Below are 20,400 nucleotides of genomic sequence, written 5' to 3'. Positions count from 1 at the left end.
CATTACTGTCAGCTCCATATCACTATCAGGCAGTGCTTTCCTACACATTTGTGGTGGAGGACTTCCTGTAAATAATTTGATGGCCTTTGCAATGTCTACCTCAGTCTGATTCTCCAGTTTTAAGTATAGATTTTGATCTCTACATCCTGTTGTGTTTTTTGTAGTTTTTTTATGTTCATGCTTCACATGATTTTGGAGAGGGTTGCTCAGCTGGGAAGAGATGAAGTTGTCTGTAGGATTTCTCCCCAAGCCTGAAATTCAGTGAGAGCCTCTTACACTAAGAGGGAGGAGCCATGTCCTTGGAATTGCCCCCAGCCAAGCAGCATCCCACCCTCAGGGCTCTGCTGCTGCAGGCTCCACACAGCAAATGTTCCTCTCAGGTGAGAACAGATTATCCATATGCTAGGAGAGCTCAGGAGACAAAACTGATCCCTCTTTATCTTGAGGGGATTGGAAGAGTCTGGTGAGCATGACCAGACTATGAGGCTACTCCTTGATAAGAGTATTTAGAGCCAGCTGGAGCTGGTTCTCTTTGTTTTGAGGAAAACAACGCACACTGTATGGTCAGGCGTACCTGTTGCTTCTCAGTGTGACTTATGTCATTTATTGCTCAGAGTGCCACACTAGAACTGATGAGTGCTCTTAGTACCCCAAAAAACCTTTTTCCCTTTGCCATCCTGTTAGAATCATAGAATGGTTTGGGTTGGAAGGGATCTTCAAGATCATCTCGTTCCACCCCCTTGCCAGAGCTTAAACACCTTCCACTATCTCAGGTTACTCAAGGCCACATCCAACCTGGCCTTGAACATTTCAAGGGATGAGGCATCCACAGCTTCTCTGGGCCTCACCACCCCCTGAGTAAAGAATTTCTTCTTCATATCTGACTGAAATATATTCTGCTCAAGTTTGAAGCCATTCCTCCTTGTCCTGTCCCTTAGCAGGGACTGAGGACAGTACTCAGTCACCCAACAGTGTGGGTTTTTGTGGAGGTACTGAAAAAATGTTTTATTTATGCTCAAAATAACATGGCTTCATTTTATATGTTGGTCTCAGCATCACTCAGACTGGTACAACAAAGAGGTGTGGCACAGTGGGATGGGGAAGTAGAGACATATCTGTGTTTGCTGCTGAAGAAATTGAGTGGGACTCTGCATCTTGCAGTGTATTTTATAACATATTTGATTTCCTGTGTTTTGATCAGGACACCCCTCCTCACCATGCACAAGCTATTATGAGTAACATCCAACTTCCCAGCGTGGGAGCAAGAACCTTCATATTTTTGGTTTTGCTTGGTTATAAAGTCACCGTTTGGCAATTCCTCCCTGCTTACAAAGGCTTAGAGAAAGCTCTGAGGAGGAATGGATAATGTTTGCCTTTCTAATGATTTAAATATTGATATGTGGCTAAAAAAATAGAAAAAAAACCCAACCCAACAACCAGAAAGAACATAACAGGTACTGGGTTTTATTACATTTCCTGTTGTTGGGGTTGGAGGTTGTTTATTTTAAATGGACAATAAGCATTCTTGTGAAATTCAAACAAGGATGTCCTTGGGGTTTCTGACCACTCAAGGTGAAACTGTTCTTTCTTTATATACTGCTTGTGATATTTATCTCTTTTATTTGCCTCCTCTGGAGCTGTTAACATTTTGCCTGAAACTCTCACTGAAAATATTTTCAGGAAAAGTATTTTTTTAAAAAAGAATAAACTGATAAATATTTCTCTGCACTAATATTTCTCTGCAATTTTGTAATTCAGTCTACCAGTTTGAGCCTTTAACATTCTCACTGCCATGTGTGTTCTTTACCATGAATATCCCTGAGATGCTGGGGGGATCTGAGGTGCTCTACATCTCTGTCCTCTGCCATTAATCCAGCTGAGCACCTTGAGGTACAAACCTCTGCAATGAACTCATATGCACAACAGAACCAACAAAAGGACATTTAGAAGTCTCTTGTGTCTGTTGACTAGAAGACCATTCTCCAAAGTCTTTCTTTAGGAAGAATCTATCTAATTCCATGATGATTTATACCAGAATTCCTTTATGCCATTGCATTATGAAGGCCAGACTTTTTGGCATTAGATGCCAAACAATCTACAATAAATAATTTATTAATAACTGTTTATTGTCATTCTTTTTATTAAGAACTAAAACATGCTTGGTCACCTAAAGAATATGAGTTACGCTTTTGGCTGCAATCCTCAATAGTGCAGAACTTGCTAGTCTCTGGATTCTCTTTATATCTGGACCTTCAGTCTCAGAGTTTGACATTAGTCTGAGAGTTCCTTAGTTTTCTATGAATTTTCTATGCCTTTTTTACTTTGACCAGTTCAGTTTGGTGGGTACACAGGAAGACAGCTACTTGTGACCCCCTACAACATCTCTGCCATCCAAATGAATTTACCAAAATTTAGGGGATGAATAGGGAAAGGTTTTAATTAGATGAAGACCTATTTTTTTATGTCCTTGCACCTAGTCCATTTGGCAAAGGACATAATGAATGTAGTGAGGTATCTTCATGTGGTTTTGATATCCAAGGCAGAATAGTCTGGGCAATGAGGAAATAAATGTCTGCATAGCATCCTCCAGGTGCTGAATGTCTCTAAGTCTGCTGAGAGTTTTGACTGCGTGGCCATCATTGCCCAGAAAGGTTTTGGATGCTGGAAGTGTTCAGGGACAGGTTGGATGGAGCTCTGAGGAACCTGGTCTAGAGGAAGGTGTCCCTGCCCATGTTAGGGGGTGAATGAGATGGGCTTTAAGGTCCCTTCCAAAACTATTCCATGGTTCTGTGATTCCATAATATGAAAGTGTCACCCTAGGCACCTCTGCATAATCTCCCCAGCTTTAGGTGGCTTAATCAGAAGCACCAGGAAAGCCATTGGACATCAGTTTTCTACTGGAAATATTTAGGGCTGTGTGGGATGTTTCTGAACATGAGACACACAATAAGGGAAGGGTGACATTCCCATGGTGTGGCAGGAGGTACCCAGTATGACATTCCCTGGAGGAACTGCAGCCTGTGGATGCATCTGCACTGGATCAGGGAATGTGTGAAGAGGAGGGAGCAGCTGAGAGATGCTTTTATGGACTGACACTAACCCCCATCCCCATCCCCTGAGCTGCTTGGGAGGAGAGGAGTCTAAAAGACTGAAGCCAAGCCTGGGAGAAGGGAGTGGGCTGGAGAGAGGTTTCATTTTAATGTTTAGGTTTGTTTCTTTCTGCCCAATTGTGAATGAATTAAATTAATTTCCCAGAAGTTGAATCAATTTTGCCAGTGGCAGTAACTGGTAAGCAATCTTCCTGTCTTTATCCCATCCTATTTTTCAGCCTATTTCCTCCTGCTGTTCTGTTGATGAGGGGGAGGGACAGCTCATGTGGTTGGCAATTTGGCTGTTAGCCAAGGATAACCCACCACAATTCTGAGCAGCAAAAATTTAAAATAAAAGTGGCCAGACAGTTATAGAATATCATTCTTTGGAGCTGATCTAGTAGAATGGGCACATGGTAAACCTTAAATATCTGCATATGGAGGAGTGTGTTCAGTTACACTAATGTGTAATATCACTTTAATACCCTGTTACTGGTATTTGGAAGTTACTAGACTTTGTGAGTAGTCCACACAGAGTATTTTTGTCAGTAAAAAAAATTGTATTGCATAAAACTATAATGAAAATTCAAAGGGTCTTAAGGTATAAGTCTTGCTATAGAAAAAATCAGGATCAATACCATCAATCAAAAACTTCTGCATAGTTCAAGAACAGCATAATGGAGAGAAAGATCAGGTAGCTTTGATTGCTGTTATGTCTAACTAGATACTGAGTGTATTTAGAATATGGACTGCTTTTATTTTCTTTTCTGAAAACTGGCATGTAAACAGAGTTTTCATGCCCAAGCTCTTGACTGAAACAGATACCTAGAAATGTCAAAGGTTGTGCTGGATTTAGATCCCAGATGGGAAGAAGCTGCCAGCTGAAACAGGTAGAGTAACATGGGCTTTCAGCTGTGAAGGACATGGAACCTCTGGAGTGGTGCTTCTTTTTTAGTTTAGTTTTGTTTTGTTTTCTCCCCATCAAACTCCTTTTTTCAGCTTTTATCCTCAGAAAGACAGATCTAGGTCATTCACTATTACACATTTTGGAAAGATTTAATTGGTAAGTGTAGCCTGAGATGTTCATACAGGAGTTCAGAGAGAACTTGGTGTTTTCATAAAGTTACAGAATGGTTCAGGTTGGAAAAGACTTGCATTTACAGGCTGAGACAAAAATCAGGCCAAAACTATCTGTAAATACTAGTGAGTTAAAGGACTTTATAAATAAAGAGACCAAAGGAGGGAAAATCCAGAGAAAGAGAGACTTTTGTAACACCAACATGGTGTTAGAGTGTGTTGGTGGGAGGTCTGCAAAGAGATGGAGGTATCCTGAGCTACAATACCTGCACTGGGCACAGTACTGAACACTGCCTCATATTCCTCATCCATGGAAGGGGTGGTGAAGGAAGGCTAGGATGAGTTTTTCCTTCTGTTTTGACTGAGCTCATGTTCTGGGGACTGAGACAGGCTTCCCAGGGAAGTGGTCCCAGCACCTGCCGGAGTTCAAGAAGTGTTTGAACAATTATCTCAGACACATGGAGGGACTTTTGGGGTGTCCTGTGCAGGGCCAGAAGTTGGCCTTGATGATCCTTGTGGGTCTCTTCCAGTGCAGGGTATTCTATGATTCCATGTGTAACTTAGACCTCTGAAATTGCTGCTGTTTTCTTTTTCTGTCTTCCTTCCCCTAACACAGGGATCCCCTATGGGATAGAAAACAACCAGAATACAACTGGTTTAGATGTGAGTAACAGAATCACAGAATGGCAGAGACCCCAGTGGGCCAACTGATCCAACCTCCCTGCTCGTGCACCCCAGAGCACAGGGCACAGGATTGTGTCCAGACAGTTCTGGAATATCTCCAGTGAGGGAGACTCCACAGCCTCTCTGGGCAAATCATTAATGCTAACATTTTCTTGATAAGGTAGACTCACCATGGAACAGCAGAGGTATAACTATTATGTATAATATGTGCAATAATGTTCCTAGATGTGAGATTATCACTTTTGTTTTCTTTCCACCAAAGTTTTTTTTTTTTATTGTTTGTTTGGTTGGCTTTTTTTGGTTTTGTTTTGTATTAATTTTTGTCACACCTTGTCTGATATCAAGGTCATTTTATCATAGAATTTTCTCTATGTCTCCTTTTCCTACAGGATGCCAAATGCTTTTCACAATCTTTCTTCACTATTCACACATCAGGCCATTGTGTCCACTCTGCCTGGTGTAAAATAGAAGGGGCCAGATTAAACCCACTTGAATTAAAGCTAAAAAGCAGAAGAAAAGATCCCAAACATGCCTGTTCTCTTGAGCCCTTTTGGGTGCAGATGCCCAGGGCGTGCTCTCACAGAATTTCAGGTTGGATCAAGAGGTCACTTCTCCAGCTGTGTGTAACTTTTCATCCTTTCTCTCCAGGTATTACCAGATAAGAGCTGGACTGAAGATCCCATCCAGGATCCCCCACAGGCTGTTTGCTACCATTGCAGGACAGACAGGTAAGCAGGTCCCAGAGGAATGTGGCATGACTGCAGGTGGGGTAGGGTGGAGAAGGAAACTGTGTGAGGAACAGGCGAGCCTGGATTGAGATCCAAACCTGCTTTTCCCTAATGATCAGTAGTTGTCCATCTCTGTTTGGGTAAGGGTTTGTGTCTGGTATTGGGCTTGTGTCTGTCAGAAAAGCAGAGGAAATTTTCACTATCTGATCTGAAAGCATGTCTCTTCTATATGGTTCCTTGCTGACAATTTTTCAGTTTAATATTTCTTTATATCTTTAGAGTTCTATTTTTTTTAATAAATAAAAAAAAGTATTGTTCAATTCGGAAGTCTGGTTCAATTAAAATGCAAAATTGTTAGACAGGTTTTATAAAACACAAATGATGATACCAAAATCTGAGAAAATCACCTAAAAAAAATAATCCAAAACTCAAAAGCTGAATAAAGAAATTTTCTTAGAAAATAAATGAATATATAAATAATTTAGTCTGGGTTTGGAAAAACATCTTGTGAAAAATCCTCAAGGAAAAAAGTATTATTTTACAACATATTCCACGGTAATTTGCCCTTAGCATATCCAGAATCCCCTGGAGTTCCTTAGATTTCTGGAAATGTCCTCAAATTACATCAGTTTCTGGCATAAGTAATCTTAAACTAATGAAATAACCTCCTGTGAAGACAGCTAGAACTTCACTTTCTTGGGGTAAAAAAGCACTCAGTAACAAACAATAAAAAAGCCAAACTACTCCTGTTCAGAATAAACCATGTTTTATATTTACTTTTTTTACAAAATAGTATTTTCTTCTCCCTCATACATCTTCAGCATCGAGAAAAGAGTGAAGATTCTTTCACTTCTTTTGGAAACAACTCACGTAGACACCTGGGCAGGGGAGAGGCGAGGCTGGCAATGCAGTTACAGGATTAGCACTTGACTTTCAGGGTGCTAATGCAATCCAGACTGGGCTCTAATAGCTTTATAGGGCTAACATCAAGACAAGGGATATTTAAGCCATTAAGGCTTTAAACAGTTTCTCCTTGGCTATCTTTGCAAGTACTTCCTAATTGATTTCATAGATCTGCAAGAGAGCATTATTTAATGGGACTGAACTTAAAGGTACACAGGCCATAATGTGGGGTTTTTTTTCATGCCACTGATCTCTCTCAGTGTGTGGATACCTGGGATAGGGCTAATTAAATTTCTGTGCATGTTTCAATAAGACACTCCTATTAAAATAGCATTACAGCAAAACATGGGGGATATAAAATAGTGAATAAACTCCTACCTCACTAGCAAGAATGACTATAAAATAAGTGGAATTCATGAGTTCAGTTTAAAGGAAGTATTTTTAACCTTTCCCTTATCGGGTTCGTAGGATTTGTGAAAACTGAGAATATATTTTGGAAATGATTATGTAAATTCATAAAGTAAAATCTCTGAATTTATGCAGTAATAAAATATATAAAATATGTAAGCATACAAAATAAATAGGAGGCAGTATTTATCTTCCGATGCACATGGCTTTTTATTTTTATTAAATGTACAGGATTTACAATAAAACCTTGGGAACTGACAGCATTAGCAATGTTTTCTTCCCACTAGATGTTTTCAGCAACAGAGGCAAAACCCCCCATAATTTACAATAATTCAGCAGAGGGAAAGCTGCAGTCTGTGCTAGGCAGCCCCTTGGTGGTGACCAAACAAAAGTGAGCAGAAAGAATTCCAGAATTCCATCCGTGGCACAGGACTGACAGGTTGTGCAGGAAGCCTTGGTGACCTACCACATGGTCCTCAGTTTATCCATGTCCTGTGTACAATTTAGGAAGAGACTGGGCTGTGTGGCTCAGTAAATCACAGGAGAGCTGTGCTGGAGCTCCTGTGGTGTGGTCACTCACATCCTCATGCTGACCATTAGCTTGTCTTGAGTCAGGGTGCACGAGCAGGAATATGCTGTGAACATAAATACATTTGTAATACATTTAGTATTTGTAATTTGTAATGAAATATATATTTAATTCATATTTCTAAGCATTTTTAGCTAGGTGTGTTTCTCTAAAGACAAGACAAGACTGGTGGCTGGGAATTTTCACAGAATCATGCAATCATAAAATCTGGGAAAGACCTCCAAGATCAAGTCCAGCCTTTAGGCTGAACACTGCCTTGCCCACTAAACCATACAGTGGAGTGTCACTTCTTGTTTTCTGAACAAAGGATCCTGACTCCACCACTTCCCCAGGGAGCTTGTTCCAATGCTTACCCACTCTTTCAGGGAAGGATTTTTTTTCCTTATATTCAACCTGAAACTCCCCTGACTCAGCTTGAGGTAATTTCCTTTTGTCCTATCACAAGTTGTTTGGGAGAAGAGACTGACCCCCGCCTCCTTTCAGGTTGTTGTAGAGAATGATAAGGTCTCCCCTGAGTCTTTTCTCCAGACTAAACCACTCCAGTTCCCCCATCATTTCCTTATTTTCCAGATTATGCTCCTTATTTTTGAGCAATGAAAAGGAGAGAGGGAACAGGGCTCGTTGTGCACAAGTTGCTGTCATGCAGATTTCATACCCCCACGAAATTCAGCTTCCTGTCTTTTAATAGATACCATGACTGAAGACTGCTTTGGGCTTGTGAAGAAATTATTCTCTCTGCTCATTCATGTACAGCTCATAACAGCACAAACTCCATTGCCCTCAGCATCCCTCCTACAGGGCTGAGTTAATGCAGACATAGCCTGAATTTAAACCCTAGAAATGCCTTTCTGAGTGGATTTGTGGGGCTTTGGCCTCTGGTGCTCTTCAGCAGCATGGCTTGTTAATGTCCTCATGTGATGGTGTCTGCCTGCAGCAGGCAGTGGGCTGAGCCTGTGGGACCCAAGCATGAGCAGCCAGAGGAGCAGGGAAGTGAAGATGCCATCTCACAGTTATAATTTGTATAATTAGCTCCTTGGCTGAGCTGCCTTATGACCCACTAAGTGTCTACCATAAGATTTTAAGCTACTATATAAATTTTGGGGCAAGGATTCATGAAGTATTGAACATACAACCATTCATTGATTTCCAGGCTGCAGGCACAAGCTGAAAAACTGCAGGAGTTTATCTTACAAACATGTATTTAAACCATCTTTTTTTGCTCATTCCTCAGAACACTGGGAGAAAGAGCAATGCTCAGAAACAGTTAGGATTAGCTGTTTTATCTTGATGTTCTGCACTGTGTCAAAGAGGGGAAAATGGAGACCAGAACAGTATAGAGGAGGACAAGTTAAAGAACATGGTATGCATGGGATAAATCTTGGCAGCATTAACGCCAACAGAGACTTAGAGGGTGAATTACAGCATTGAAAATGCCTGATAAACCCAATCTCAGAAAGAATATAAAAAATTTCCATCTCTTCTGCAGTGTTTTGCAGTAGTCTACACACCACTTTAGTGCATTATAATTTTGAAACAGAATTATTTTTTAAAAGTGAAAGCTGCAATTGGCTTTTTTGGTAAGTTTTCAACCCGCTACGCCTCACTCTCATATACTGCAACCAGCAATATTCATTTGCTTCCAACTTGCCTACTTGTTTACCTTAGGCCAGGAAAATTGTTTTGCTGGGTGAACATTAAGAAAACAAAAATCTTTTGCATGGCATATAACTAAAGAAATTACTCAGGACTTTGATTTGTGTCCTGATCTCCCTTTTTCTCCACCAAGAAGTACCACATTGCCAATTCTCAATACTCCAAATAGACAAATATTTTTGAAAACTTGACCTGAAAATTTAATTATAAGTAATACAAAGTATTTAAGAAAAATTATCACTGGCTATGCTAATCTTTATTGGACTGTAGAAGTCTTCCATCTAATTTTAGTCAATTAAATTGGGTTATTGTTTGAAAGTGCAGAAAGCCAAGGACAGCCAAGGAATTAGATTCTTCCTTCATTTTTTCTCATAAAAGGCAGGGAGTTAAGATACAATGTTTCTTCCAGACAAGTCAAGAAAAAGCAGCTGTGATTGCCATTTCATGTTGACTCTTTTTATTGGTGATGTAAAATTGTGTACTTACAATTTTATGCTTTTTCATAAAATGGAATCCCTGACTTTAGGTGACAAGAAGAAGCTTAATTTCAATTGTGGCATGCAAAGAAAAAAAAAAGGAGGAGTATCAGAAAATCATGGAATCATAGAATCATTTAGGTTAGAAAAGGTCTCTTGTGTCCCACTATTACCCTAACACATTAAACTCCAGCACTAACCCATGTCCCTATAACAAAGAACATTGCTGTAACCTCTGTCTGAACTATACAAGTTCATGATAATCCACACTGAATTCCTTTTCCTATAAATTAAATTATTTAATTAAATCCCTGGCTACCTTTCACCTAAGACATAATTTGAAAGGTTATTTGCATTTGTGATATGTTCCATAATTAACTGTTTGTGCCTGTTTTTAATAAACAAGCAGTGATCTTAATTTCTTCATTAATTTTTTGACTCTCTCAGAGCAATTCCCAGTGAAGGAATTCTGCTTTGATAATTAAAGAGAAACCTTTTCTTGTAAATGGATTCTTAATGCAGTCAAAACAAACAGTTGCAGTTAGTTGCTCATTAGAGCAAGGAGAAACAACACCATGACTTGTGGAACAGTATAAAATTGCAGTCATTATTTTCAATAACTTCTTGAAAGGTAATTTCTTCCTCCATTAAGTGAAGGTAAGGTTATTGTTTTTGAAGTATGGAGAAAAGGGGTAGAAATTTATGCTTTAGCAAACAAATTAGTTTATTTTCAAAGCTTATTAAAAGTAATCTGAAAATAAGTAGGGATTTTCTATATAAAATAAAGCATACCTGATAAATACAAATTATATCCAGAGGGCACTTCACTGTGAGAAAAGGTGTTTTGGGGATGAGTTGTCTTAGGAAACTTCAGCTGTGAGGCCATAAGAGATGAACCCATCCCTGGAAGCATTCAAGACCAGATTGGATGGGGCCCATGGTCTAGTGGAAGCTGTCCTTGACCATGGCAGGGGAGCTGGATTGAGATGATCTTTAAGGTGCCTTCCAACCCAAATCATTCCATGATTCTATGATCAAACATTTAAAGACATGCTAATTCATAATTTAAACAGAACTAATTCCATGATATTCCAAGAGAAAAGGGGAAAGAAACAGAGGAAAAATAATGAAAAGGAGAAAAGGGAAAATCTTTCTGACTGACGCGATGTTTCTGTCTGCATGTCTCAGTCATTCTTCAGTCAAGGCCTTTCATTAATGCCTCCAAGGATGGAAGCTGAAAACTATTTTGGCTACAAGAATTTCCACTGTTGACCCTCATCTAAGCTGGAAACCCTCAATTCCCCCCTCCAGAAGCTGGGTCAGATCACTCAGATGGAAATGGAGTAGGTCCCACAGTGCTGGAGATGCTGAGCAGCATCCCAACCCAAAATTGAGACCTGGTCAATGGAGAAAGCCAAAACCAGGAAGGGTCTGCAAGCTCCAGCACAGGCCACAAGTCTCTTCCCCTGGCTAATGAGTCTGAAACACAAAACTTCAACATCAGTGAAGGCTGGCTGGGACAGAATCCAGCTGTTTATATGTAGAGAGCCAACACAGCATTTCTGGTGCTTGGGGCCAAGGATGAATTTCACCTTTGGGGTAAAATTGGCCATGCAGCAGTTTCAGACCTACCACTCCAGTGTGAGCTGGCCTTCACAGAGCTCTCTTCTCTTCCAGGTTCACTTACATGTCTTTAATTTCCCCACACAGTGATTCTCCCTGCCTTCACTCTGATGTAAATTTCAGTCTTGGGATTCCTTTAAAATCCATCACTGCTCTAAACATTGGTGGGTCACACCAGTTCAGTAGGCAAATTGCACCCAGACATCAGTTGTGTTGTTTTCTGCATTGATGAAAAGCTATGTGCTGTTATAATGCCCCATACTTTACATAGAGATTTTTGCCACCTGAATTAATATTTGGAATAAATATATGGAGTGGCAGCTACAGAATTATATAAAAACAGTGAATTAGTATTTCCACATGCAAGTGTCTGAAGAACAGAATTCTTTTCAGATATGAATTGTATAACTAAATGAGGCTCTTAAGGAACTAGCAATGAGTTTAGAAACAGAAATAAACACTACAGAAAAAGAAAAAAGATGCTGTTTGTTTTAACAAAGCATTAAGCATTTAAGAAAGAAAACTTTCTGCTGATCCCAAGCAGTTCAGTTATTCCATTATCTCAAGTTTCAGCATCTCTGAGAAATGAACTTTGGTTTACAGAACAAATCAGTGATAAGAGACTGTATTTATGCTAGGATCCTTCCTACAAGGAAATTAATAGGACATCTTGCTTTTTATTATCACTGAATCTATGCATGGGCAGAGAGGTAGCTTTATATAATTCTTTCCATGAGGCTAATTCAAAATGTCAAAAGGCAAAGTTAAGATAAAGGATTCCTCTCAGAAATGTGCAGCTTTAATCAAAAGTCACACTGAGGGAGCAAACATCCTGAACTTTTTGATCAAGCAATTTTAAAATTATGGTGTCTCCTTTAGAAATATAAAATCTCCATTTATTCTAAATATATAAATGCTAAACATAATATTTCAAAATTAAAACAAGTCTCTTCAAACATTTAAATATGAAAATGATTATACATTGAATGAGTTCATGCCTGAAAAATGTTGTCTTTGCACTTTACAAGTAGGCTTATTTTAGCCCTGGAGGGTCTGCATGAGTGTTCCTCTGCCAAAGAATGTGCATTTTCAACCTTCAGCAACTGGGTTTTCAAACTTCCTTAAAACCAGATTTGCAACTCAGTACACGAGGATAAATGTGTCATGTTCAACCCTGGTTTTTTGATTTCAGAGCCTAAATTTTCAAAAGTCACTACTTACCAGTACCAGTTCAGTCTTTATTTTTTGTTCAGTCTGGAACATGCCAGTTTCACTTGAAACTGGGATGTCAAAATGGCAAACTAAATAACAAATCACAGCTTAAAGTCTGCAATAAGATCTGATATTTCCCATTCATTGAGTACCAAAAAGGTGAAAAAAATGGACAGCTTGCAATAAATTATGAAAATCTTGACAATCAACTATTACAAACCAACATATACAATTCTTATCTATATCACAGGAGGAGAAAACCCCACAAAATGTACCCAGAATTCTATGCAGGAGACAACCCTGCTTTATTAACAAAGATCCTTGAAGTCTGTCATCAGAACCAAAACCAGGGTTTGTCCTAGTGGTTCGTGGAGCTGTAAATTCCTGTGAGCTTCAAGTGCCTGGAATTTTGGTGGAGCAGATTTAGTGCTTAGATTGAAGAGCAGGTGAATTGTCATTCTAGAGATATGACAGATAAAACTGAAAGTTTGTCCTGCATCACTTGAAGTCAGTGTGAACTCTGAGCAGTATCATATGCAGCTCTGATAACCTCAGATTTCCTTGAGGAAGGATGTATCAGAGGGACTATGACACACTGAACAGAGGTCTAGAAAACACTAGAAAATTCTGCAGAAGATGCTCCTCTGCTGGATTTATGTTAGCTAAGAAATAGGTAAATAGCACAACTGAGTGTTTTCATAGAACCATTTAGTTTGGAGAAGACTTCTGAGATGACCCAAGTCCACCACTAAATCATGTCCCCCAGTGCCACATCCAGACATCTTTTAAATACCTCCAGGGATGATGACTCAACCACTTCCCTGGAGAGCCTCCTCTAGTGCTTGACTCTCTGTGAAAAAATTTCTCCCAATGTCCAATCTGAACAGCCCCTGGCTCAACTTGAAGCTGTTCCCTTTCTTCTATCACTTGTTACCTGGGAGAAAAGAGGAACTCCCACCTCACTACATCCAATAGAGGTCCATGGATCTAGCCTGAAAAGATTCCTCTGTGGAGCCTTCCTACCCTCCATTAGACCAACACTACTGCCCAGCTTGGTGTCATCTGCTCTTTTTTGCCGTCATCATTCTGTTTTTCTAAAAGCTGCTTTTTACTTACTTTAGTTAGTTAAACTCCTACAAGAAAGGGACAGGCATCTTTGTTGAAGGCTGTGAATCACCAATTAAGGATGACCTTCTATGGATCTAAAATGCAGAGGAAAGTGAGGGATTATATGAAGGAGCATGCAGCATGTCTGGAGCTAGTTATTAGAAGCGTTCTCCAGTAACAAAAACATTTAGCATGATTACATTCTCATTTATCTCCACCTCTTCATGTCTTACTTTCACATTTAGCAAGTAGTTCTGCAATAAAGAATTTGCTATACAGCCAAGGTGATAAATATAAAGTGTCAGCATCATCTGAAATGAAAGACTTTGGGGTCTAGTAGTAATTAAATTGTTATGGTTTCAGGATGGAGCAACTGTATTTTTGTATGGGGACTACAAGTATTTTTAAAATTTTATTTAAAAAAAATTATGGATGATTGATTATGTCCCAGTGTTCTGCTTGGGAAATCATCACAGACTACAGACATTGCAGGGAGTGATGGTTCCTTGAAAATACAGGTGGTCAGGATTTCCTAGTGACTATGTGATGCAGAACATCTTAAAAATTAGTATTTAAGTAACCTGAGATCTACAGATGACAGTTAGATGTCAGTTTAAATAACAGGTGTTAAGTAAGAAATCAATATTCATTCATAAGAACATATCTATATATACCTTTACCAGCTAGAGGCAATAATGGTTCTTCCCTGGGGAGGGTGTATTGCATGATTTATAAATTAGCTTTCTAGCAAATCTTGTTTCACCAAGCTTTCTATACCAGCAGGAAACAGTTGTCCTATAATGATTTGTTAGGCTATATTCGAAGGGCAGGAAATAAATCATCTGTAACCTGAGTTATGGCTGCAAGATGGAAGAAGCCTTGGAAATCTGTGGCTAAGGGTAAAAATAATCTTATCTAAGTGCTGAAATCTGTGCTGTGGGTGTCTCTACCTAAGCTAATCAGCCAGTCTCCCTTTATAGCCAGAGGAGAGAAACAGGTAATTTGAGGGAGTAATTTAACATATCTATTTTAAGATGAGTTGAATCACACCTATTTCTGCCCATTTACTATAAAAGAAATTGCAGGAACTTTTGCAGAGAGACATTTTGATTGTGCTTGTAAAAGACTTGTCACAAAAAGGCTGTGATTGCAGCTTTGCCTTCATGTATCCATGCAAATCAGGCAAGTAATAATGAAAGGTAGGAAAGGTGACATAGTCAACATAGAAAGAAGATGATGCTCTTGTCTTTCTCAGCAAATAATCAAAGATGGCATCTTGATTCAGGATTTTAAATAATGTTCCTGAAGATTTTTTCAGGGTGAATAAAAGAGCAAGGAGAAGCCTCCAAAATGAGAACAACTGTCTTATTTTTTCTTTTCCTAGAAATTGTTTCTGAAACTAATAGAAAAATAATCAACTGTATTATGAAAAAAAAAAAAAGAATTTATATTTTCCTTCTGTAGTGGCCCTGTAATTTATTAATTGAAAATTAATAAATGGAAGTGGTGTAGTAGTTTGTTTTTATATCTTGTAAGACTAAAACTATAACTATATTTTCACCATAAATTTCAAAAATGAACAAAAAAATATCCTGGAAAATAGAAGCTGAGTTTGAAGTTTGACAAACCAGGAATTTAATTTGAGATTCAGCAAAGCATTCTGTGCTATTAACAGATCTCTAGGACATTAGTCTATGGTCAGTACCCCTGAAGCTTAACACTATGCATGAAATGTGACCATAAATTAGAAAATTTACAGAATTTTCTGTGCCTTCCAGTGTATATGTGGACCTTTTAGAAAGATTTGCTTAATTTACTATTCTAGCTAAGGAATGCTGCTTGGTTTAATTTCCCATTGATATCACTGTCAGGAAGATCTCTGAAAAATTCCTTCAGTCTAGATGTTAAAACAGGGAACACACACAGCAGGAAAAAAACGTGTCTTATCTGTAAAATGATGGCACTGCTTCAGAGATACAAATATCTGTATAATTTAATAACCTTCCAAAGATGTAAGATAAGCAAAAGGAATCCAAATAGACATACACTCTCTAGCAGCTGCCTCAAAATATTCCATCTGAAGAAAAGCTATGTCCCAGGTAAGGCAATGATGCCACAACAAGAAGGGAAAGTTATGGATGATTTGTGCAGGAATTCTATTGACTCCAGAAAGGGACATTTTTATTTAATTTTTATAGCTAATCTGAAATGCTCTAAACCTAAGCCATAGAGCTTTAGCCAGTGCTTTGTGTGCAGAGCACAGCTCCAGTATGTGAATTGTGACATATCTTTGTAGAAGTATATTCAATATTAATTTTTAAAAGAGGCAGGTGCCTTGGAATCATTGGCTTTGGGTTAGGTTTCTCAGTTTTTTCAGTTTTTCTTTTTCTTTTCCATTTCCACTTCAGAGAAAGTATTGTCCTGCTTTCTGTAAATATCTCCATAGTGGAAACAACTGGAGCACTCACTGCCTTTCCACATCTGTAATCAGAGACATATGATGTCCAGTCATGCAGTTTTAATTAGTATTCTTTTTCTTTTTCTCATTGCTAAAAGCAGCTAAAAAATTCAGATACTATCAGTTAGAGAGGGCTTTTAGCTGCATAATGTAGTGAAAGATGTCCTTGCTCTCAGCAGTGAGATTGGAATTAGGTGAACTTCAAAGGTACCTTCCAACTCAAACCATCCTATGAGTATATGATTTTACATATGAATTGTCATGTTCAGATTGAACAAAAATGTGGCTTTGAATGCGGCGATTTCAATTTTCTGTTTACAATTGCCTCATATACCCATTAAGTGTGTGAAGAAATGTGCAAACGAATTGGTCCATTTAGGCATAAGAACTTTTGCTGGATTGAGATTGCCCTTCAAATGCTCACATTTAAATTTGATTTTGAATGGAATAGATGGGGTGTGTGTGGGGGAATAAAACTGTGCTTAGATGCACTGGTCAGCCCTGGCATTGGACCATTTGTCCCAGGGAGAAAACCCCAGTTTTGCTTTAGACTTCATTGCCTGGGATCCATTTTCCCAGAGAGTGAATGACAGCCTTGAGCCTCTTGCTGCCTCAAGACTTGATCTTGCTCTCTCTCTAAGAAAAAAGATTGAGGGAATCTTTGGGAAGACAATGGAACTACAATAATCTGGGCAAGAAGTTAGAGGGCTCAGCTGAGTAAGACATCAGGTTTGTGTAACATACTGAAGAATAGAATGATTCAGACTCTCTTCATCCTCTTTGCATTTCCTGTTGGTGTGACACCCCAGAGCCTGCAGACAGTGCTGAAACTCAGCATTTCCTTTCCTACAGATTTCTCACCCAAAAGCAATATCTGTATAGATTCACTTAACTACCCTTTTTGCCTTGGATTTCATGCAGAGTTTTCACTCCTTTCATGAATTAACAGCAAGTTGAATCCTGAGAAGGGATTTACAATTTCCATTGTCATTGCCCTTGCAGAAATGATGGGATATATTTGAAGCACAGTGCCAAGCCAAATGGCTCAAAGAGGGGCAAGGCTTGTGGGAACCAAACCACATTTAGTTTTTTGATTTCTTCCTTTCTATATCTAGGATAATGTGAATTTGGCTCTGCTTTCTTATGGCATGAGCAAACAACTTTCTCCACCCTAAAAGTAACCTAATTGTGAATATGACCTAATCTGTCAGAAGCAGGTACTTTCCCCAGTGACTCGTGTAGTAAAATGCTGATTTTTAACTTAAAAACAATCCTGTTGGCTTAAATAGGTCCTTCTTATTTATTAGATAAGCTGTTGCTTAAATAGCTTATCCTGTTTGATAGACTGGGGAAGAATGTTAGGAAAACCCATGGTCTCACCTTGATTTTAAATTGTGTAGCTGGTAGCATAAAAATGATGCACTAGGAAACAGGAACTAAGGAAGTTCAAAATTACATACTGGGCCTTTACAGACAGGTGGTAAAAGCTCACGTTCTACTGCAGATGATATGTAACTTATTCTTCCCCTTCCAAATCTGTGTGGCAAGTCATAATGAGTAGTAAAATTTGCTACCACAACCCCCTCCACTGGTAAGATCATAAAACTCCCTGAAATTACACGGTGTCCATTTAAATGTTCCTCCAGGGGCTGCATGTAAAGTGGGGAGTTCAGTGGAGCAGTCGGCTCACTACAGCTTTCTGTGTCAGAGTAGATAGTGATAAAATCAGTCTCCAGCAACTCTGAGCCATAATTTTTTTACTCTAGTATTGCAGGCTATAACTTTGAGAGACCTATTTCACAAGAGCATTTTATAATGCTGTGGATAATTTAGAAAGTATAGCATGACAAGAAAAGCGTGTAACTGAGGGATGGTACTCCATATTCTGATTTTTCAGCTTAAAGGAATGATATTGCACATTACCTAACAGGTATCAGCTGTAAGCAAGCAAACAAAGTTCATTAGAAAAAAAAAAAAAATCCAGGAGATAAACACATTATCCCTTAAGAACAGGAATAAGTCTTTCTCATCGTGTTAGAAGAAACAGCCATGAAATTGTTACTCATATTTAGGTCTTCAAAAATTATTTCAGCATTTCTTGCTGTTACAAAAGAAATTCAATTGAAAGCATAGTGTTGGGAAGATCCATGCATTACAGGCACTTAATTTGGTTAAAGAACACCCACAAAAAGGAAACTGTGGGTATTACCCAGTGTGTATGGCCAACATCCCACATCCAATGCCATCACTCAAGCCAGCGAATACCAGGAGCAGAAATCCAGGAAAGAATTTATCAGAAACAAAATCCCTGAGTCTTTGTAGCACCAAGCTGTGTGTCTGTGTAGAATGTGATAGCAGGAGGAGTTGAGGACCCATGAGGATTTGCTAGTCCTTAATTCCTATGATTGCTGGGCTCTTCTTCTGCTCTGATTTTGAGCAATCAGCTTCTCTCTGTTTTAGTTTCCCCATATGTGTAATGGGGTTAATTGAAGCTGTATCATAAGGGTATTGTGAAACTTAATTACTTAATATAAAGAGCTTTTACTTTTTTGGGATATGTTAAAGTGCAGGAGAGTAGATAATTATTCATGGTTTTGAAACTTTTAATGGTTAGTTTACATTTTAAGGAATAAACCAGCAGATCTAAAGAGGGAAATGTTTGACCTACTATTTCTACTACACACTGTATAATGAGTCGCAGTGATAACAGAAATCTGGGAGTCTGTTAATGTAATTAAAACCACTGACTTTCTTCTAGGTGGGAGGTTTTTAAATGCGGCTGATGTCCTAAATGAAATTATGCTGCAACTTCATCATAGCTGCTGTACCACATCCAAAATTAGGAGAATAATTCTGCTTGTGAACATATTTTTCCCTGAACCCCTACACATTAACATGTCAGAATTTACTAATATCCATTTGGAAAATCTTCAGCAGGGAACAAACTACTGCCTTTGACAGTCTGAATACACCCAGAGGCTCTGGAGTTTCACCAGTACTGCAGTCCTTCATGGCAAGAAATAAGGAACTGTGTTGTGGAAGGTGTTGGTCCTCAGCACTGCAGTGTTGGTGACACAGTGAAGGAGGGAAGGGGGGGGGACTAGGACTTGTTCTCTTATTATGTGTAAAGGAAAATATAAAACTACTTCTTTTACCTGCCCACTAAAAGTATTGCCATTCTCCCGCTCTGCAATACAGGAGACTCCTCTGGGAGAGTCTGTGAGTGATGGGCACCTCTGGGGCCAGGTGTGTCCCATGCTGAGCACAGATGAGTGCACAGCTCCCTTGGGACGAAGCTGCACTGCCTCACTTGCTCCAAGACCATCAAATCTTGGTTGCACAATTTGGGAATATGGAACAGACACCAGCTGAGATGAGTGTGCAGTCAAGGGCTGCTCAGAGGAAAGGAGTTTTGAAACTCAAGCAGCAAAAATCACTCCCCCACCAGCTTAGTTACATCCCTTCTGCACAGTACCTGAGTAGCACAACATATGCAGCCAGAGACTACTTTAGTGGAAATTTCTCTCTTTAATACCTTTTCCACCTTTGGGCTGCTCTCAGTCAGATGTAGACACCTTCCTGTTTACTGGGCAATGCTCTTCAATTTTCTGAGAAACTTGACCTTAATGACTGTCCTGTATAAAGGAAGATGCATATTTATATCTTCAGAAGCAACAGGACAAACCAATTAAAATGTGAGAGGAAAATCTATTTAATTTTAAACAGCTTAGATACATTGATTTATGATATTTAGTATTTTTTTATTAACAGCTATGAGATCTTGCCACTTCTAACACTTTCCACCTGCACATCTCAGCATGTCTTGTTACTGTGAGTTAACTCAGCTTTGAGGCCAAGTTCTTGTGAGGTAAACAGAAACATTTGTCTTGTACTGCCAAGTGTAAAAAATATATATTGAAGATCTTTATCCTGACTCTATCCTGGTTTATTCTAGTAAATAATATCAAGGTGACCTAATAAACACCTTCCCTGACCTAACTTACCTCCTGAGAGGCTGCACTTGTGCTAAATGTCTCTTTGGCATCACATCACATTCTGTATCTTGCTCTGAGAGAAGTTTGCTGGGTGTTATCTTAAGAGGACTGGCACCATTCACACTTGTGCAATTGTTGGTATCATGCCAAGTTTATTTCTCATAATTTTCACTCCAGAAAAACTCACACAAAGCCCAGAAGAGATGTTGGCCAACAATAATGTTGGTTTTGTCTGCAAGCCTTCTCAGAAGAAGAAAACTGTATAACCAGGGGTCAAGTTTTATCCAGGAAAATGATGGGAACACCTGAGTGAGGTCTCCCTGAGCCTCCTCTCTTCCCCTGAATAATGTAAGTTTTTCCAGCAGTAATGGTTCTTTGGTGAAGGTCTCAGCAAGCTC

General features: G+C 39.0%; 1 protein-coding gene across 2 annotated transcripts in view; it reads left to right on the top strand.

Moving 5' to 3' along the window:
* FAM135B (family with sequence similarity 135 member B) overlaps window positions 1-20,400 on the top strand; it is a 201,200-nt gene that overhangs the window by 82,575 nt on the left and 98,225 nt on the right. For both annotated transcript variants that reach the window (XM_071421852.1, XM_071421851.1), the window contains exon 3: window positions 5,499-5,578. In XM_071421852.1, coding sequence (XP_071277953.1) covers window positions 5,499-5,578 — 80 coding nt within the window. The remainder of the gene's footprint in view (window positions 1-5,498; window positions 5,579-20,400) is intronic.

This window comes from Agelaius tricolor, unplaced genomic scaffold (genome assembly GCF_023055355.1).
Source record: "Agelaius tricolor isolate 1412-34295 unplaced genomic scaffold, bAgeTri1.0.p SCAF_2, whole genome shotgun sequence".
Classification (NCBI taxonomy): domain Eukaryota; kingdom Metazoa; phylum Chordata; class Aves; order Passeriformes; family Icteridae; genus Agelaius; species Agelaius tricolor.
This window is presented reverse-complemented; position numbering and strand designations above follow the sequence as displayed.